At 38.9% G+C, this 22,458-nt stretch overlaps 1 protein-coding gene across 2 annotated transcripts; it reads right to left on the bottom strand.

Annotated features, from left to right (window-relative positions):
• Nucleotides 1-5,195: 5,195 nt before the first annotated feature.
• LOC100712046 (endothelin receptor type B) lies at nt 5,196-21,524 on the bottom strand. 2 transcript variants are annotated; one of them, XM_025903782.1, is made up of 9 exons: nt 21,427-21,524; nt 9,740-9,822; nt 8,489-8,940; nt 8,245-8,357; nt 7,854-8,058; nt 7,506-7,646; nt 7,284-7,417; nt 7,056-7,164; nt 5,196-6,339 (listed from the first exon to the last, which is right to left on the bottom strand). In XM_025903782.1, exons 1-9 carry the CDS (start codon nt 21,477-21,479, stop codon nt 6,172-6,174), a joined length of 1,458 nt encoding a protein of 485 aa, XP_025759567.1. In that variant the 5' UTR covers nt 21,480-21,524; the 3' UTR covers nt 5,196-6,171. The 2 variants fall into 2 exon arrangements, with proteins under 2 accessions (XP_025759567.1, XP_003455495.2); XM_003455447.5 differs by lacking the exons at nt 9,740-9,822; nt 21,427-21,524 and adding an exon at nt 9,093-9,262.
• Between the last annotated feature and the right edge of the window lie 934 nt (nt 21,525-22,458).

The following is a 22,458-nucleotide window of genomic DNA, read 5'->3' on the forward strand; positions in this document are numbered from 1 at the left end:
TAATTAATTGATAGAACAGATCAAACACAGGTTTACACTTTGATTTTCGGGAGCTGTTATTTTGATAATTTGCATGACTTTTTTTCCCATGCCAAGCTCTTTTAATCTCTCCGAATTTCAGCATCTCTATATAGAAACACTATAATCAAACATACAGCAAATTAATAACTGTCAGCACACATGAAATGCCTGTCTTGGTTGCGTGAGCAGTTCCAGTGAGAAGTCCTTTTACCTGCCACCCCACTGATTAATTAATTTCACACTGTTTAATTAAATCCACAGTCTGGGGAGTCTGGGAAGCACTGTGGGGAGCCATATTTGAGCCGTGTGTGCAGAAAGATTACTAAAGAAGGTCTGAGACTCGTGCTCTCCGGTTGATGTTGACACTGACGTCACCCTCCTCTGGATACCGGAGCCTGATTGTATCAGTGTCATCTGGCAGTTGTGAGCGTTTACTGCTGGGGAAATGATAGTAATGGCCCATTTGTTAATTATCTGCTGGAATTTACATTAACAAAAGAGAGTCGAGCATTTGACAGCGTTGGACACAAATTAGTGTTTGACAGGAGCATCTGATTAAGTGTGCTACTGCATATATGCAAACCTTATCGCCCTAAAGTTAGCTACCAGTACAAATAATGATGAATGATAATGGCAAATCCATTGCTATAGAAAGGTATGTGGAATTGGGGGGGAAAAAAGAGTCATAAAACATAAAGTAAGAAGAAACAGGAGACCCAGACAGGAGTGATTTAAAAATGTGGGCCATAGATCAAAAACTGCACAAATTGGCTTCAGTATAAATGAGCATATTGAACTCCTGTGTCCTGTCCAATGCTGTTGTATCCAACAGTCAAAGCCTCAGAGACACGGTCTCTCTTATGTCAGAACAGAAAGAGGTGCATGAGTGTATGAGCACAGCAGGCACTGTGACTGTGTGGGCTGAAAAGCGTGTACGTTACTTTCTCTGTTCTCTTGAAACATATTTTTGGCATCTCTAATCACAAACAAACACATTTTGAGTCAGATGGTTCTAATAAAGTGCAATTTAAAAATGAGGTGATCTTCAAAGATTACAAGATATAAGTCTAAATAAGCATTTTTCTGATGCTCTATGTTTTTGCGCATAGAAAACAGAAAATATTATAGAAATTAATCGGCTTTAAAATTGAAACCTGATTCTAACTTTTGATTGCTTTATTCTAGTATTCATAGTTATTTGATTAGACACATAATGATGACAGCCTGCTGGTTTGAATGTATGTGATGTGGGAATAAATAGTTGCTTGTGTTGTGTATTTGATTTACCAAGAAATACTAAAGAAACACACAGTTAAAAAAAAATTTTTTTTTCGATTTTCAAAGTTCTGTGTGTAAGGATGTGAAACTTTTATGTTTTAACTTTTATATTGTGCTAATGGATTTAAAAAAAAGAAGTCCTTTCCCGACTTACATTGCTTTTTATGACAGCCTGTGGACTGATTTCCTCAGATAGATAAAGAGAAAGTAAATAGAGAAAAAAATAGTCAGACAGCATTTTGCTCAGAATAAACGTTGGGGAGCAGTTGTTCTACGGTGCACAAATCTGGCTTCGCTTAGCTGGCAAAGAAATTAGCACAAACAGGAGGATGCTGACCTCGGTTAATTGGTACCAGTGCCAATATAATTAAGTTTTCAGAATTTTAAACAGAAATTTTACAGTAAATGCCGAAACTTTTTATCTGTCTTCTGACTGACTACAAAACAAACACAAATCTTTAAACTGCAGGCATTCACAAAATGGAAAATATATAGGATGCTCGATGATCAACATTAAACCCAGTTTTGAGCCATTGTGGTGTGGACAGGTGACCTCTGGTGGTGTCTTGTAGTGTCTGAAATCAGGGCATTGGCAACTTATCCTTTGGGTCCTTTGGGTAGATGCTCCATTCACATTCCAAGGATGCTTAAAAGGACTGTGATCTGGGGACTTTTGAGACCAGTTCAGTGGATTAACTGGTAAGTATGCAACAAAGTTCAGGTGGGTGACACATATCATAGTAAGGGCCGTGTGAATGTCTTGTCACTGTCCAAGACTGGTCAGGGTTGTTGTCCTTTGTTGCTCTCTCTCTCTTGTCACGCTCTTTCCTCTTCTCTCAGGTGGAGGGGGGCAGAGTAAACTCTGGGCTCCTGCTGGCAGTGCCTACTGGTTTCCTGCTCTTCAGCCGATGTGCTTGCTTCTTATCTGATCATCACTCAACAGTATTTAAGGACCACCTCAGGATTCGATTCTTTGCCAGACTGTCATTGTTTGATTGTTAAAATCCGGCTTTCTGATGTCCAAGTTCCACCCCATCCACCCATCTTTATTTATAAAGCACTTTAAAACAACCACAGCTGACACAAAGTGCTGTACACTGAAACTAAATAATAAAAACACATAGGATATAAATAATAAACAAATAGAAAAAGTCAAATAATTAAAAGAAAAACTGAGAGAAAAAACTAAAAGTTGCCTGAGCTAACATCATCCATCTCTATGTTCCAGGTGATCCACCCTGTTGGCTAGAGAGCTCTCCCCCTGTGGAAAATACCTGATATTCTGAACTTGTCCGTTCCTGCACAAAGGAATTGTGGAATTACTCACCTGCCTCTCAGCCCTCCACCAACACCTGCCTCCTGGCCGGTCACTTCCCTCACTGCCTCTTTGCTTAGAATACTCAAGTAAGAATCCAATTCAGTTCAAACATTAAAGGCTTCAGAACTTACCAGCAACACGGATTAACCTCCTTCTTCTTTCTGACAGGAGTCACTTCCTGTGTGGAGAACCATAATTCCCCAGCTGCAAATCTTTGTTGCTATATTTGAATTCCTGTCAAATAAACCTTTTAAACTGCACACTGAGAGTTTGGGGTCTTGCTTCAGTCCACAATAATTGCTATCACCATTGGTTCTGACATGCAAGGACCCACAGTTTTCAAGCAGAGCTCTGCATTATAACAACAGAATTTAAAACAAAAATTAAAACAGATGTAGCTTCCAGTGGTTAACCCCAGTGATAACTGGAGGTAAAAATATTGGTGGGGGTGCAGTTGGGTCAGACAGGTCAAACAATGTAAAGCATCTTACAGATAAGGGAAAAATACACAAATCTAAAAACAACAGTAATATTTTTTAAACCTTTGCAATAAAAAAACTTTAAAAACACAAATATATACACAAATCTTGAATAAACATGAACACTTCAACACAAGAACAATTTTACTGTTTCAGCAGCGCTCGAAGTTGCCATCCTTAGTCAAGAGCTAGCTAGCGAGTGAGTGCCTCTTCTTCCTCTTCAAGACAAGAGTGCCTGTGCTGTCAGGATGTGTGGATTTCTCGATGATGTTGAGTTGTCCAATCAAATTCTCAAACAAGGCAATAAACAAGGAAATCCATAAATGCCAATTGGTCACGGATGCACAAAATTGCGCCCTGACAGGTGAACTCCAAGCTTCAATTAAAACTCACCCTCAGACCCTTCTTACTGAAAAACTTTCAGTCTGTCCTTTTTGACCACTGTCTGTACAAGGAAGTCGATACATAATCATATTATTCATAACACATAACGTAGTGAAGTTTGAGTACAAAATCGATTCTGGCAGACACATGAAGGCAACCACATGTTATATGAGCAAAATGTACTTATTTGTATTGCAAGTTATATTTTTGCAATTATTTGTGATGCATTTTTTTTCCTGGCAATATTTTTATTTTATCTCTGTCTGCTGCCTACCAAATGAAATAATTGAGGACTAGCTAAGTAATTTAGCTTTGCTAGTTTTGCTAACACTGCTATCAACCCGTCCAAAATGCTATACAATGAACTTACCAAGTGCTGCGGCGTTTGTGAGGTTGAGGGTGCACTACCGCTGAATCGTTGGATGGCCGACAAAACGGCTCTTCCAATGTTTTCAGCTAAATCGCTGGACATGCTGGTAGGGAATAGGTGAAGCAGCTCATGGCAGTCAAAAGTGACCGTGAGAGGAGCGCAGACACACAACCTGACCACGACCGGCACACTTTAGCGCGGGAGGTTTTCTTGAAGCTTTTATTTTGGTATTTCCGTTGACCCGTACAATAAATTTGCATATTAGCTAAATATTTAGTTTCCCGTAACATTTAGATTTAACATTTAACATTTAGATTTATATATAATATTTAGATTTAACATTTAACATTTAGATTTATCATTTAACATTTAGATTTATCATTTAATATTTAGATTTAACATTTAACATTTAGATTTATCATTTAACATTTAGATTTATCATTTAATATTTAGATTTATATATAATATTTAGATTTAACATTTAGCATTTAGATTTAACATTTAGCATTTAGATTTAACATTTAAAATTCTGCTTTAAATATAAAAAGTTACAAATATTTTACTAAATGTTGTAAAAAATGACTCGAAAAAACATGTTTTTGTAAGATTTAGAGCTAAATGTGGAAAAATGTTGCCGTTAATTTCGGCATGTTTCAGTTTACAAACGGCGCCCCATACTAGCAAAGGTCTGCAAGGAGATCTGACTTAAGCCAGCATTCTTCTTCATGTCCAGCAGGGGGCGACTCCTTTGGTTTAAAAAACAAGACAAGCTGGATAGATATTGGAAAACAGCTCACAGCTCATGACCTCAGTGAACACTTTCCGATGACTTTATTGGCTCAGTCACTAGTTTCAGGTCATATTGAATAAAACATGAAGTTCATTTTGTAATGCCATTGTTAGAATCAGACAGGAGGATAATCCAGGAAACGCTCTTTCGCTAAGGACTTGTGATTGACAAGCCCTTAGCCAAAGAGGACTTGTCAGTCACTTGTGATTGTGATTGACAAGTCCTTAACCAATAAGCACGTCGTGTCCTCGGTTTAACACTGATTTTTACCCGTCACTTGTCACGTCCTGTTCAAAACACCAACATGCCAACTGCAAAAAACACTCAGCCTGTAGCTTCATAACTGCAGTTATGGACATTTAAAAAAAATATTGCTTATGATTATAACAAGGTAATCACTGTTATTCATTTCACCTGTCAGTGTTTTTATTATTTTGGCTGACTGGTGTATACAACAGTTCAAAAAAATAAAAAGCATTCAAATAAAGGCTTTCTTTGATCAGTATGCACCTCTCTTTTGTATAAGCAACACAAAGCATAACAAGAAGTCAGAAGCTTTTATTCAAACAAACGACTCCATTTTTGCAAACAGTCAAGTTTACTTACACAAGATAAACTTTTAATAGGCATTCCAGCACACAGCATCGAGACACTTCTGCAGACTGATACAGCGTTAGCTGGGAGAGCAGCACTCTATTTGTGCTTGCCTTGTCCTGTGACAGGAAGACCTATCAGGTGCCCCCCTCAGACTCCCCCCAATCCCTCTCTCTTCCTGACCTCATTCTGTCATCTTCGTTTTTCTTCTCCCCCACTCACAGGTCTTTCATAAAGTGTCTCCATGCATTACACATTTAACAATGCATTAAAAATAGGCCACCATCAATCAGTCATTCAGTAGTGGAGACGAAATCTACTTGTGGCACCAATTTGATATATTTCTCAAGGTTCATGCAGGAAAAGAATGCCATAAACTCTTGAAATGATATGCAGCATATGAAAGTTAACAGATATGTAAATAGTATGAGATAATAATACACCCTACCTCATAAAATCCACCATAATAATTCTGAATTCCCCTTCGCTTAATTTCCTCTGGCATAGTGTCTTTCCAGAACCCAGAAACAGAATTAAGATAATATATATATGCAAGCGCTAAGCCGTGACAAGATTTCTGTTGATGGGTGCCAGGTTAACATCGTGCCCAAAACAGTGATTTGAGAACTGTGATGCATGATACAGGATAGGTACTAGGTAAAATCTGATGTAATGTTAGGGAGTGAGTCAAGCCTCGAGGGCAAATAGTCTGAACAGTCTGACTCCAGGTTGCTCATGCCAAAGCAGATGTTCAACTGACGACAGCATTACAAAAGACAGGGCTCCATGTTATTCAGAAGGTATTTTATATTATTAGGATGGCATGTCAAGGTTGCCGAGCTGCCGATAGAGCTGCCTTTGTAGCTGTTTTGATGGCCATGTATATTTAATAAAGAAATATCGACAATCTCACAAAGTGTTTTCACAGCGAGTTTTGTTAGCACAGTAAGGTGTTCTCCTGCTCAGGTTCAGGTACAGGAGTCTGCTTGTGAGCTTTGATGTTGCAGCTCTGCTCTGAGGCTTGATCCTGCATTCTGGACTTCAAAACAGACTGCACCTCGTCATGGGCAACAGCTTGAAGAGGTAGACACCTGCACAGACATGCCTGAAGGACCACCCAGAAAATTTGGTCAGAGGACAACAAACACTTCCCATCAGCTTCACCTGGCGAAAACTAACTATTATGAAGTTTGTATGTGGAGTATATCCTGTCCAAATCTACAGTAAAGCAATCGCTAATGAGCCACAGATTGAGCTTTCATTAATTCAGAAAGTGCTAACTATAGGAGACCTTATCGGGAATAGATATGTAGTCTGGAAAGACAGTTGTTTAAAGCAAGCTTCAGCTTTGGGTGTTTCATAAATATTACATAAAAAGTATGTTGCTACAAAGAAAAAAAATCCATGTATTGCGCAGTGCAAAAAATGTAACTATAGATAAAATAAATGAAAGAATGTTTTAGGTATCTTCTTCTGAACTTGTGGTACAATAAAGGCTCTTTTTTTTTTTCCCTTAAAAATTGCCTCGAAGCGATGTTTTCTTCTTCTTTTATAGCACGTCACTTTGATTCAGTGACCAACTGTCTGGTAGATTGCCAAGTGTCTGATGATGTGTTTTTTTTCTCAGACCATTTTCACTTATTACCCCCTCAGGTTATTACTCGCTGCAGTCTGGCTATTTTACAGACATGACTCCATATGTCCTTAATGACACCCCTGATAGCTCATACAATGTGGACCAATATGTTTTCAAGATATACCCGATTTATTTAAACTAAATAGTGCCATCTATAAGAATAACAATAAGAGCATGACGCTTACCTTAAAGCATCTCTTGAATCTTTTGCTGACAATGTACAATGCAATAGGGTTGATGCATGAGTTCAGGGACGCCATATTTATGCCAAAATAGTCAAGGACAAGAAAGACACTGAAAAAGAGTTGTCAGAAAATGTCAGGAAAGCTCATAGGCTGGCCAGTGAACAGCGGAAAAAAATGTATATAAATAAATAAACTTTAAATAAAAAGTTCTCGGTACTTTGTGCTCACCTCAGCAGCTGACACCTATTAGGATCTTTTTCATCATAAATTGTTAATTTCAAGATTCTGCTGAGGTACAGAGGCAACCAGCAGAGTGCAAACACAATCACCAGGCAGAAGACAGTTCTTGCAACTTCTCTTCTCTTCAAAACAAAGGACATGATCAAAATAAGCTTTAAAAAGGAAACATTGCCAGAATGATGCAAAATCTGCCAAAAACCACAATGCTACCTGCTTGATGTGTTCGCATAATGTAGTCTCCGTTTTTCTCAGCATTTTCCTGGTCATCAGTGTGTAGAACACTGCAGTCCAAACCAGTGGCATGCAAAAGTAGAAGCCAAAGAGCCACCAGTCTTTCACTGCTTTATAGATCTGTTGGTTGAACACGACAAGACTATCAGTCGTGGATGTGAGAGCAGCATTCAAGAAACAATATTTGACACACGTGTAGGTTGAAAACAAACGTACTTTGCATCTGCTGGCTGAAGACAGAAGAAATACTATGATAATTATTACATTTTTTAGTTATCTTGGACAATTGGTATGAAAACTTAAAAGTTATGGAGACAATTACATTACCTGCATGAACCCCGTGGTTTGCATTGGGTGAAGTAGACATATCGTGAGACGCTTTTCTTTATAGTCCATTGTTATCATATCAAAGCCCACAACTTCAGGGAGAGCCAGCAGGATAGAAATAACCCATATCAGGCCTATTTCAATTGCTGTCCGCACTGAAACCCAGATGCCTTTGATTTGATTCCAGGACACAACAGCTCTGTATCTGTAAAATCAATGAGAAAATGTTATGGCTTGAGGAACTTTTTGTCTGTAACAATGATGCATTTTCAGCTAAAGAACATTTCAAGGGCTAATGCTAAATAAATCTGTCGGCTTGATGAAATACAGATAGGAGGCACGGAACACTATTTTCTTGGAGGGCACAGGACAGTGCTGTTTATCTCCTTACCTGTCAACACTCAAGGCACATAAGCTCAACACAGTAATTCCAACAGAGGTTTTTTGTATGAAGGGAATGAGTTTGCAAAGTACTAAACCGAAGGGCCAATTTTCTGCCATGAGCTGCAACAAAAACAAAAGGGCATTTTTGGCAATTTTAAAAAAGAAAAATACCCACACCCACAATCAATTCCAGCTGAAATTAAGTGCAGAAAAGAAAACAATAATTGCACACCATGTGGTAAATAACTCACCCTGTAAGCGTTGATTGGAATGTCTATCACAATGTGGATTAGATCTCCCAAAGCGAGGCTCGCAATGAGAATGTTAGGGCCACTTCTCATGCGTTTGTTTACGTAGATAATTCGAAGTAAGGCTGAATTCCCCACTATTCCAACAATGAAAACAAGCAGGGAAACTATAATATTGACATATTTGAAGGTGACTCTGATTCCAGCTGACTCTGAACACATAGGAGGGTGTGATGTTTTTGGTCCTGCTACTTGAGGTGGATGAATTGAGCTGTTGGATTTCTCCTTTTCCAGTATTAAAAAACCAGGGGAGGTTGTTGCAGAGAGCTCAATTACAGGAGATGGTTCTGAGTCCTGGTTGTTGGCCGTTTCACCGACGAGAAGATTTCCCAAAAACAGAACGAGAGTCAAAATCCACATTGTTGAAAAATTCCTCAAAAATGCCTTTTTGCCAACTGTGGAATGGAAAAAAATGAAAGCTGTTATAATCAGCACAGCTAATTAGCCCTGCGATTTAGTGTAATGTAAATGATTCATTTAACTTATTTTTATTTATTTAAAAGGGAAAAAATATTAATAATAGCATTGATTATGATTGCTAGCTTACCTTCAGATGAACACACACACACTGCCTGCAGATAGTCTCTGTAATAATAAACAGGCTGTATGTTTAATACAAAGGACGGCTCTTTGTTGCCTGCTATAACTCGGCTGAGGAAAATCAGGGTTTTATGGACTAAGGTACTGTTGTCAGCATTAGTCATCGATCTGTCAGTAGTGACTGTAATTACTTCCCTTGATGCATCACCCTGAATGAAAGGATGGTGTTGAAGTGTATTGTCTGCTATCACAGAGTGAGATCATTTTATAAGCTTCAGTGGGGATATTGTGTTACAGTTTTTCCCTCTTTTACTAAAATTTGTCCATTATCTTATTTGACATATCCTCACAAAATCTAAATGTAGCAAAATGTCTATTTTAGTGAAGCAAGAGATTTTCTTTGCTTAGAGCCACAAAGCCTTTATCACTAAGTCACACTCTATCGAGTCATCATTAATGAATGCAACGGGAACTGGAAAAATATCTTCTGCAGCTATATTACATTTTGGATGTACATTAGCCTGATGCACAAATACTGACAGGCAAATGCACTTGATGCAAATTTTAACTACAACATTTAGAGAATTTCAGCTGACATTTTTTGCCTCAGTTGACACGTATCAATTTGAAAACATGACTCGGTCTCAGTCCTACCAGAGTTACTGCTTCTGCCTCTCCTGAGGGTCCCGGTGAAGGTGACTTCTCCCCCTCGACAGTCTAACGACAACCTGAAGAGCCTGGAGGAGCAGGAGACGTGACGACAAGAAAGATCCCACTGTTAATAACATACTTGACAACTACTCATTTCAACATTGAAATCTGTGCCTCGCTACTCACAGATGACCTTGGGAAACTATATGCTGACATGTTTTTTTGCAAGAAGTACAGATTATGAGAAGTGAGTTGAGAATAAAAGACTGTGACAACTGTTTGCAGCTAAGTTCTCGGTATATTCCAAATAAATGCAACATTGTTTTGGTATCTTTTTCATGCAGGGCCCATAGAAGTAATTATGGTAAAATGTAAAGACTTCTAAACACAGCACCTTGCATTTCTGTCTTATTTGTCACTTTAATTAACTACATTTTGAGTCAAATTGCTTGTAAAACTGATCTGAAACCAGCTGTTTTTTGGTCTTTGGCCTCAGTTGTGCTTTAATGGATATGACGGTTATCTAGCTGGTCGGTTTGGCTAAAGAGCTTTTTACCTGACAAACCCTACCACTGCTGTCAGATGTAATGACTCGCCAAACCCACCATTACCGCAGCTGCATATCTGCACTGGACACAGTTTAATTTGGAAACCAAAATGCTTGGGTTTATTACAGTTTGCAGCCTCGGTATTTCCAGTGATTATGGTCTAAGCTGTGAAATGTGTCCACTCTTACATGGCTTATCACAGCAGGTAAGTCATGTGAGCAAGAAGCTCTTTTGTAGCTTATCCACCAAAAATACTGAATAAAATTGCTCTCGTGAAGCATTTTTTTGCCTCCCATCGGTGTTTTCTTCAGTTCCACCAGAGTTCATGAAGGTTCGTTTGTTGGATGGAAGATTTATTACTCTGATGAGCACTCAAACACACACAGATTGGGAGTGGGTGGAGCAGAGCCCCTCTTTCAGCTGTCAAGGTAAGCTGTGTCATCAGTATGGCTAAGATTGGGTCACCTGTTCCAGCCCCCTCTTGGATCTCATGACTTAGACAGCTGTCAAAATCCTAATTATTTCTCTCTTGTGTAGTTCAAAAGGAAATTGAAGAGTCCCGGTTGATGCATGCAGAGGTGAACGTGGACAGTGTCCCCAATTAGCTCCCGTTTTTAATGCAGTTCTGGCTGATGGCTCTAACAGCAAAGCCATTCATTATTGTGTTTTTGTTCCCTGCATGGAGATTTCTAAGGAGTCCTGAAATCTTTAAATACAATTATGTACATAGATGATAACTACTGACAATTTTAAACTGAGAAATTACGTTGTTAAAGTGAACTAATTGCCAACACAGTCTTTCAAAGACGGTTGTACATTTTCCACCTTTTGTTATTACCCAGCTTTTCTTTTCCAGCACTTTTTTTCCACCAGCACAATTTTCTTCTAATAATAATCTTTTTTTTTTAAAGTTGACATTTGATATGATATCTTATACAATTTTCTCCGTGTTTGCTTTAAGACATTGTAAACATTATGAGATTATTGCATTTTATTTATAAACTGCAAATCTCTCTATATATAAAGCCTTGTTTTTCTTTTTGGAAAAGTGCTCACCAGCATTAAAGCACTGCTTACATTGTATATTAATGCATCAGATATCACCACTGTCACCACTGCCAGATTTCTCTGCAAGGGCAGAGTTAGGAGGCAGATGATGAAAACCGTGTGGGTCATTCTTGTTTCCTAGCATGCAGGCCAGAACAAACTTGGTAATGACAGTGATGGCTTTTTTCCCACAGTAATAGCTGCATGTGGTGGCTATAATATCAGAGGTGCAGAGGTGATTATGAATCAGTTTTTTTGCTGCTGGTTCCAGGTGTTGAATCTAAAAAAGATGGCCCTTTTTTCCCCTCAGTCTGTCTATTGCCAGCACTTCTATTAGCCCTTCACATACACTCACCAGCCACTTTGTTAGGTACACCTGTTCAACTGCTCGTTAACACAAATATGTAATCTGCTATTCACGTGGCAGCAACTCGGTGCATTTAGGTAGACTGGATCAAGATGACCTGCTGAAAATCAAACTGAGCATCAGAATGGAGAAGAAAGTTGATTTAGGGGACTTTGAATGTGTCATGGTTGTTGGTGCCAGACAGGCTGGTATAAATATTTCAGAAACTGTTGATCTACTGGGAATTTCTTACACAATCACCTCTAAGGTTTACAGAGAATGGGAGAGAAAACATCCAGGGAGCGACAATACTCTGGAGGAAAATGTCTGGGTGATGTCAGAGGAGACTGGCCAGACTGATTGTGAGCTAGTAGGAAGTAACTCAACTGTATCTCGATTAAACCGTCCACACAACCAAGATACACGGAAGATTATCTCTGAATACACAACACCTTGAACTATGAAGCAGACTGACTACATAAGCAAAAGACTACACCAGATACCACTCCTGCCTCCTAAGAACAGGAAAGTGAGGCTACAATTTTAAACAGACTCACCAAAGCGGGGCAAGCCTCAATTTCTGCTGCAACATTCTGATGGTAGGGTCAGAATTAGACAAAAACCAGGCTTGTATCAACATTTCAGGCTTTTGCTGGGCACACTGTTATGTCCCTTGGCCCCAGCTGAGCATCATTTAAATAAAACAGTCTGACTCCTGCTTCTGATCATGTCCATCTCTTTATAACAACAGTGTACCCGTCTTCTGCTTCCAGCAAGACAAAACGCCATGGCACAAATCATCTCAAACTGCTTTCTTGAACATGAAGGTGAGTTGATCATGGTGAGCTGCACCTCACCAGTCTTAAATACAATATAGCATCTTTAGGATGTTGTGGGACAGGAGGTTTGCATCATTGATGTGCTGTCGACAAGTCTGCAGAAACTGTACAATGCTATGATGTCAGTACTATACCCTGTTGAATCTATGCCATGAAGAAATAAAAAAAAAAACTACTGGAAACTGCTAGAAAAAGAAGCATATCCTTAGAGTGTGGATGTACTTTTGTTAATTAAAAGTCAATGAATTGGAAAGAACTCTCTTCTGATAATATTTACATAATAACTGACTTACCTGGTAAGAAAGGGGTAATGCACACTGTACGAGTGGCTATAGGGAGCTTTCACAGAGCATAACCAAAACCTCCCCAATTGTTGGGGCAGGTTGCAGTTCTTACACAAAAATAGGCTAAATTAATTTCACAATCACCACGTTGTGGTTATTCCACTCTAACAGTGCTTTACTCTAAAAGTAAGCTGCACATTCCTCGTTCTATAGCTGCACCACTACGGCCTCTGGATGTTAACAGAATGGATGTGACTACAATCTGAGGGAGCTCGATGCCCCTCCCCAACTCATTTCATTACAGATATTTTTGTCAGAGGACACATGAACTCACAGCAACAAGCAATGAAGACAAGTCTTGTAATTATTATTGAATATGATGTTGTCCAACTGTTACCAGAAAAACGCCCAGTGAAGTCAAACAACCTTATTTCCGCAGCCCAGTATCACACAGCATTTGTCTAAAAGAGTAATTTGAACAAAGAAACAAAACAAGAGCTTAAAAAAATGCGACATACGACCTCTTTAACTAAATGGTTCTGTCACTGCTGAGAGTGATGATGGCAAAGCAATTAGCCAAAAGGAAGACAAGACAGGCAGCATACCAATATAGACAATAAGAAATAAAGTTTTTATACAAAATCCAGATGTTCAGTAGCATTTGGTGTTTACTTTATATTTTAAGAGGAAAACAAAACTCTATATAAATTAAAACAACATTAATTGGCATCTAGTCAGTAAGTTTCAGCTGTCCAGTACATTTCAGTGTGTTAAATAATGAAATAGACAGTTGTTAAATCAGTAGCCGCTTTGACTGTCTTGCGTTGTCTGTGCTAAGACTATTTGGTATCTTTCAGTGACGACGAGTCTGATGGTGGTAGAAGGCAAAAGAGAAAGGGACACAGTGTCCCATGAGACAAAAGCACCCCAGCAGTTTCCTGAACCTTTAGTGCCACCGAGGACGAACGGACAGAGTGACAGACAGATGGAGAGACATCCATCCATCCAGTTCCACATATTCAATTCAGGGTTCGGGGTTATCTGTGGCTAGCTAGCTCTACCTAGCGATAGGTTCCAGCTGTCTTGGTCCAGCCACCCCCTTCAGCTCTGGGTCCAAACATATGGGAGAGGTAGCAGCAGATACAACATAAGTTTTTTATTATTAATTATGTATTTATTTTGCATATTTGTCACGCTTACATGTTTCAGATCATAAAACAACATTTTAATATAAGACAACCAGATAACCAGAGTTAATTTAAAATGCACTTGTCCAAGTTATCCAAGCCTACAGTACTGTAGGTTTTTCTTGCAGAAGATGTGATTGCCTGTTACATGCCTCAGCGCGCCAGCACATCTATCATCACTGATAGATAGATTGATATCATCATTGATTTTCTGTCATCCTTATTAAGGTGCTCTCTCCTCTTTGAGTCATCCCGAGTGCTGATTGGCAGCAGAAAGCTGACCTGCACTCTTGTATATATAGTCAGAGAAGCTGGTGCATGAAGGTGGGCAAGGCTCACTCTCTCTTTCTCTTTCTCCCTTAAGTCCATCAGCGGTGTTATCCCTCGGTTGCTTTTTCATTGTTGTTTATTAATTATTAGTTAATTTGGGATTTTCTGGCAGTGCTGTTTTTGGCAGTCCTATTATGGTTCTATTAGTCTAGTTTACTAATATTTGTTTAGGGGAGAAGCTTGAATTGTGTAGCTGGCAAATTGTCTTCTTCCGCATATTTTTTTGTTTTGGTATGGATTGCTATCGCCACTATTTGTGTTCAGTTGTTGTAAGTAAAAATCATATGCAAAGTCCTTTTGGGATACTGAAGCAGTCATTTAAAAACATTTAATTAAAAAAAAAGACATCAGTGTTTACCCAACTACCAGAACCAACTAATTTGATCATGAAATTATAGGCCATAGGAAAATAGGACATAGGGAGAGGTAAAACTGTTTAAGAAGCTTTGAAAGCATTATCTATACAATTAATTGTAGTTCTTGCAATTTCCTTCCCATTAGAATCTATCTGAGAAAGAAATTGGCACTTAATAGCTCCAAACTCGCAATATGATATGATGTAACAGATCTTTGCCAGGTCCACACAGATTTAGCTGGACTACATTAAACCCTACTCATTTGGCCCTGCACTTAGCAACACTAGACCTGAAAGGTTCCTTAATAATTCTAATTGGTACAGTTTTCTGGCAACACCAGAGCACTATTTTCCCTTTTTTGCAGAAAATACTTTTTTTTAAAAAGTAGGCTGAAACATTTGAAGCTCCATAGAAAACCCAAGACTTGTACAAAGGTATAATTATGTATGCAACCTCGAGCCTTCTCAAGATAAATTACAGCAATATTAAGCATGTGGTCTTTTATGCTTCCCATGGAGACGATATGAATACATAGATAGTATCCTTTGTTTCTTAAGGTCGTATTAAGATCAAACAAACTCTTCAAATGGATGTCAAAAAAGATCATCGATGAACCTCATCCCTGGGGTAATATTTAAAAACAAAAATTACTACTGGCATGTTTACATTGAGTCTACAAGAACAGACAGATGATGAGATGATGATGATCCAAAGGTATGCTCATGCATTTGTAATGACATTGCTGTTGTTGTGTTCCCTCTTAAAACATATGTGTTTGATCATCTGTGGCAAAATCGAGAAGGAAAAAAAAGGACATCACTGCAGAATTCAAAAAAGCTTTGTACGCTTCGGAAAAGGAGGGCAGACCAAAGTGTTGAGCCGATTGTGTTTATTTGGCTTTGAGTCACAGCTAAAGGAGGCAGGCTAATTAAGAAGTTCCACAAAAGTGGGAAATGTTTTCTGACCTTATGCGTGAATGGAACGGATAATGTTTTGCATCCTTTTAAGCAGTGCTGAAAGTGGACGATCAAGGACAAGGTCAAAGTACAAATGGGAGACTACATTTGTTCCCTTTGATAAAAGGTTTGCACAGTGTTAATGATCCTTAATAGACAAAGCTGTCCTTCTGGGAAAGCAGCCATTATAATATCTTCCGCAGAAGCTGCTGACTTCACTTACATAATCCTGGTAGAAAGGACGTAGCGCCCAGCATCAAAGACATTTTTGCAAAATAAAAGCTGCTCCACATGCTATCATCCCAGTGGAATGATATGGTAATTGTTACTCTATAAGGGTTATGAAATGGATTTAAACAGAGGCCTTTCTAAAAATAAGGCCTTGAGGTAATGGTTTGACATTTTCAGAAACATATTTGCTTTGTGGTGGAGAATTAGAAGAAGATTTGCAGATGGATACCACTCTCCTGTCTTTACAGTAAATATGCAGCTTCTTAGCTCATCTCAGTAAAATACTAGTTGCAACTTGCCTTGTCCTGTCTCCATAGGTAGCAAAACTTCCTCCCACATAAATAGTCTGGCACATAACCTCTGTAAAACATTACCTCAGCTTTCATCTCAATTATTTTATGAGCTTGAAAGTGAAGAAGCATGATGTCCAAAATGTAAAACTGTTCCTTTTAACCAAATATAAATTTAATGTTGAAAACCAGTTCAAACCTGCAGTTTTTTTGGTAGGTTTCTTTAAAGACCTTTGGACCAGCTGCCTCACTAATCTCTGTGGTGTGTTTAAAGGTTGAATCTGACCCCTGGTAGAGGTCTCTGCTTTGGTGAGACTGGAGATCTGAGGAGATGCAGGAATTGGCTGTATTTTTATCCACAAGTATGCAACCTTCCCTTCAAGCTTCTCACCTTCACTCTTGGGCTGCACATCAGTTTGTGTGTGTGCATATCCCCCTAAAAATGCACGTAACCTATTTCACCTTCGCACATCATGGAAATATTAAGCTTCATTCTGAGGTCAAAGCTTAAAGTTGTTAATGGTAAATTTATGCACTACAAACTGTGCTTGCTGTGATTTGATATGCCGCTCTTATACATGAAAAATATACAGCGGGAGCCTCCATTATAAACCACGCAGTATATCAGAGCAGTCATTCATGATAATCATAATCTGTAAAGAAAAGAAAAATAAATTTGCAAAGGGATAATGTGTCATTTTGATTTTAATGAAGCATTTTTTTGTTTCTTTTATATAGAATCATAAAAAGCCCGAGCACAGCGTTCAAAATCACGAGCACAGAGATTTACTTTCTGCTTGGCCTGATGCAGACCTGCATGTTCCACCACTCTGCAAATCTGCACCACATTAAGCCACATTACATTTTCCTTCCCCAGATGCAGTGGTTTAACAAACAAATGGAGAAGGAGAAGTGACCCGGAAAGATAAAGGCCGATGTAAATTAAGAGAGAAATACAGAATCTGCAAAAAGCTCGCCTCTTTTATGGCAACGATGGCGTTTTACAGCACTGCATTATTTCAGATTTGTTGGGATAATATGGTGCGAAGTCATTCATGGTTGAATTCAGATTGTAAAAGATTTGATCAGCAGCTACACACACACATTAAATGGTAAACACAGTCCATTCTGTCTTTCCTCATTCTTCCTAGCTCTATGAATTACTCGCCATTTATACGAATATTCAACATCCTTTGCCCAATATATCCACTATCCCTCCTCTGCATATGTCCAAACCATCTCAACATTACCACTCTTACTTTGTCACCAATCCACTCAACCTGAGCTGTCTACCCACGTCTAATCCTGTCCCTCCAGGTCACTCCCAGTGAAAAGCTCAGCATCTTCAATTCTGCCACCTCCATCTCAGCCTCCTGTTCCCGTTAATAAAAATGGCCCACAAGGAGACTGTCAATTAAGACATTCCCAGAGCTTTAAATGGCATTTACTAACCATGACCATAACGCTGTGTTTAACCAAGTTGTACAGAAATTGCAGATCATGAAAACACAGCGCTTTTTGCTTTTCCCTCCTCTGCTTTCTTGACACGAGCTTGATTACGTACAGTAGTGTTAAGTATATTTCACAAGGTTTTCAGTGTCATTGTAAATGCACAACAAATTGGATCCATACTATCAGATGTTATATTTAAATATATATATAAATAACTGGAAACGTGTTCAGCATGTAGTGAAACTGGCATATCCCGTGCAAATCATTGAAATTGTAAATGAAAAATGTTTCACTGTAGAAAAATATTACACACTGAAATGCCAGGCAGTGGGGCTCATTTTTTCAATGTATTCTAACTAAAATGTTAGCTTTTAATTAGACATAAGACGCTACTTATTATCTTAATTTAAGAATAATGCAGTTGTTGTGCTTTAGTTGTATATGCACATGGTTTTTGAAGATGGTAGGCCCACTCAGACTGACTCAGTTGCTTAGTTTCTTTGTGTTCTTTCCTACTAAGTAGATATTGAGATCAGACTTCTGCGAGGGTCATACCATCTGTTGCAGGCTTCGTTGTTTTGCTTGTCACTGACGATAGTCTTTTATGTCTCTGGCTGCGTGTTTGCCTTGTTGTCATGCTGCAGGATGAATTCGGAACCAATCAAATATACCAAGCTAATGGTACCGTTTGATGGATAAGACTCTAAACATCTAAAGTCCCTAAAGCTTTTGATTTTGCTTTTATCCACAGCATATACTGTGCACAGTCCTGTACACTAATGGCTGTGGCGAGAACAGGAGAGATCAAACAGAAGATGAGGTAGGATTTAAAGAACTTGAGGTAAAGTTTTTTCCCTGTTGTGGTGTCTTATAGACACAATTGCTTACAGTAGCAGTGAAAATTCTTGTTTTTATCCGTCCATTCTGTATCTGCTTCTTCCTTTTTTGTGGTTTCTCTGCACATCTCTAAAAGTATCACAGTAATGATGCAAAAACCTGACTCGCTAGGCAAATCAAGTGAGATGGAGACAACAAAAGAAAGAAGAAAAAAATCAACATTTGTACAAAAAGGAAGGTTATAATCAGGATATATACTACGGAGAATGTTTACAACAATAAACTCACAAGGAATTGTCTAATTTGCATAGTGTAGCAAAGTTTCTTTGGATTCGAGTATTTTATGCTATTAAACCAACATTTAAAAACACCCTTTTTTTTCTGGAGAGTCGAGAAATAAATGGTGAATTGATACAATTAGCATACATGGAGCCTTTTTTGTGTTTTTCAGAGATCTTTTTCCTATTGCCAAAGAAATACTGAATGTGGGTTTTCAGAGCCTTGTCTATCCTTGTCACAGTGTAAGTTTTATCTTGTGAAAGATGATATGACATGGTATCCAGAGACCGAGTTTCACAGTTTTGATTTATTCATGAAGCACAAGTTAAAGACCTCAAAGAATTTAATAAATTATGAAGTGTCTTTGTTTTTTTTCTCCTCAGAGTGTTCCTAAAAACACGAAATCTGAGGTGGAGATATCCCCAGATAATGAAGTGTTGGATTTGCTCAGCACGGAAACTCCCCCAGCTCCTCCAGCCTGCCAAGGAGAAACGAATGAGCCGCTAACTAGTCTGGACAAGGTATGCAAGAAAGTACTACTTTTAAACTGCTGGTTTTCATCCCCTGCTATAAATGTGAATTCATTTATGGACCATGCAATTAGTGTGCATTTCTTTCTTTTTCTTTTCTTTTTCTTTTTTTGTATCAAAGCTTGCCTGTCAGGGCTTTTGCTTGTTTTAAAATGTGTCCGACTCTGACCCTGTCTTTGAATACCTCATTAGCTGGGATATTTAGATGCTGTGCTTCTGACCTGTTAGAGACAGAGACAGAGAGAAGAGAATGAAAAGCATCTATTCCAATAATGTTTTCAGACCCCCAACGTCAAGTGGATCAGAGGCGTTGCCGCAGACCGTGTTGAACATTTGATGTGAGTGCTGCCAGCCGCTGAAGAAACCCCCGGTGACCAACGATCTGATAGGCAACAGCAATGACCCAAAAGAGGTAAGAATGTGTGTGTGTGTGTGTGTGTGTGTGCAGCTCATGTTAAATAAAAACTGACTGAAGTGAAAATAAGTGATTTTGCTCACACAAGTCACTGTGCGCAGCCATGAGTTACAATTACTGGGGAAAATCAAACAAACCAAGGTAATTTAAAACATAAAATATCTAATTCTGATATATGAGCACTACTTTGTTTAGAACCTAGTGGATTTGTGACTTAACAATGAGCCTCAGTTGAGCTTCACACAGTAAACTAGGTTGGATAAGTCTTTCAGCTTTAATCCATCGGGTTTAACAAAAGTAAATGCATTAGCCATTTAGAAAAGACAACCATTTTTATACACTGTGCACTATTTCAGAGCCTCCCTGATGATTGGACAATTGACAAACAGTTTCATAGCCAGGTGAAGCCTGTTCTTCATTATTATATGATACATTAAGCAGATCTGGAGTTTATTCCAAGTATTGAGTATTGGCAGCTTTCAACTGGAACACTCTTAGTTTATGTACAATGCCAGTAGCCCGCGATTCAGGTTCAGAGGTATGCTATCAAGGCTGAATAAGTCAAATTTTAGTGCTTTCGTGGTGTGAGCATGTCCTCTCAGTCATTCTCTGTGACCCAACCATCCAAATTCACTAAAAGACATGAGGTATCCCAATAAGTTCTGTTTGAGTCTGCTTCAACCAAACAAATTTGAGGAATACTTTGGATCATTTTGATTGTTACATAAGAATTAAATCAACTCCATTTGTTTATCTTTTGGAATAATTTGGATTTTTCTGCCTGGATAAATAAAATCTTAAATCAAGCACCATTTGGAATTAGTCTTAAAAGAGAAGAGCTCAAAAAACATCAATCCAGATTCGTGGCTTTCAAAATAAAAACATTTCTGCTTAGATTTTTACCAAAACTCTCCTCTCTCTGCCTCTCTAACAAACAAATGATAATAAAAATGAGTGAATGAATAAATAATGACTGCTTCTGTGAAGAAGGCAGCTTGTGAGATATCAGCGGATTTCCTGAAGCCTGCAGTAGTTATTGCTGAAGGAAATGTGGCTGATGGGGACCCAGTGGTGCAGATAGATCAAAGGTCAGTACTGCTAACAACTCTGGTGGCTTCCACCATTACATTTTTGTATTACCTTTCTATGCTTTTAAGCATGCTGCATTTTTTGCAACATGCTGCAGGTTTACAATCAGAAAGTGGTTTAGATCATCAGACACCTAAAGCAGGTTACACACACCATCGACTACAGAAAGGCGTCTCATGCAGATTAAATCTGCCTTCCCATTGTTCATCCATGTCACAGCTATATTATTGTATACTCTATTAACTATATGACAGAGCACAAAGAATTTTATGCCATTCTCCATAACTGACTTTCAGATGATGCTTTGACTGCTAGGAAACTGCTTTCCCTGAAACAAAAAAAAATCATAGGCTGTAAAAACAAGATAATGCTGGACTGAAAGTACTGTCAAATATTCATTGCCCTACACTAACCTTCAATACAGAAGTAGAGGAGCTGTAAATAAAAAAAAAATAAGGATGTTTTACTCAAACTATATCATCAAGTATTGTTAGTTAAGCAGGAGAGCGGGTTGTTAATCAGTTTCAGCTGCTTTGGTGTTAATGAAATTACCAACAGGTGCACCAGAGGGGCCACAATTTTCCTCCTTTTCCCTCCTTATCTTTTCTGACTGTTTTCACTAGTTTTGCATTTGGCTAAGGTCAGTGTCCCTATTGGCAGCATGAGGCGATTACCTGGACACTGCAAAGGAAGCACACACAGGTCCAACTCCTCCAAGACCACACATCAAAATGAACCATTGCCAGAAGGTTGTGTTGTGACTTCCAGCGATCCCAAGACCATGGAGGAGATTCCACAAGACACTTACTCTAGATCCTTAACCCATCAGCAGTCTTTGGTGCAAGGAGGAACAAAGTGAGCACTGTCAGAGGCACAAAATGTCTCTGACCAAACAATGAGAAACAGACTTCATGAAGGTGGCCTGAGGGCCTGACCTCCTCTTGTGGCTCCTGTGCTCACTGCCCAGCACTGTGGAGCCCAATTAGCATTTCCTATAGAATACCAGAATTGGCAGGTTCACCACTGGCGCCCTGTGCTATTCACAGATGAGAGCAGGTTCACCCTGAACATGTGACAGACGTGAAAGGCTCCAAGGAAGCCATGGAGAACATTATGCTGTCTGTAATATCGATCAGCATGACCAGTGTGGTGGTCTGGAGGGATGCATAGACCTCTATGCCCTGATTGCCATTAGGTATAAAATTCTTCATATATAACTCTTATGCTTAGACCCTGGTGCAGAATGTCCTGGGTTTCTCCAAGTGCATAACAAAGCCCAGTCTTATGTGAAGAGAGTATGGAGAAAGTTCCTGTTGGATAAAGGAATAGATACTGTTGACTGGCATCCATGCTTGCAAAATCTAAAGAACACAAAGCACCTCTGTGACATTGTTTTACCATCCAGCAGCTGGAATGGCTCTCCAGGAGCTCAGTGGTCCCCTGGTCCAGATCTGGGAGGAGATCTCCCAGGACACCATCCGTTTTCTCATTAGGAGCATGTCCCGGCGCCACCAGGTATGCACACAATACACATACAATGAATGTGGAGCCATAGAAACTACTGAGTTCCTTCCATTTTGTAACATGGACTAGACTACTGCATCATTTTTTCACTTTGAATTTTTTTGGGTGTGTTTGATTTCAGCTCTCTGTAGATTAATCATTTTCATTCCCATCAGATGATGTGGCATCCTTTTGTTCCTAAC

This window comes from Oreochromis niloticus, linkage group LG16 (genome assembly GCF_001858045.2).
Source record: "Oreochromis niloticus isolate F11D_XX linkage group LG16, O_niloticus_UMD_NMBU, whole genome shotgun sequence".
Taxonomy (NCBI): Eukaryota; Metazoa; Chordata; class Actinopteri; order Cichliformes; family Cichlidae; genus Oreochromis; species Oreochromis niloticus.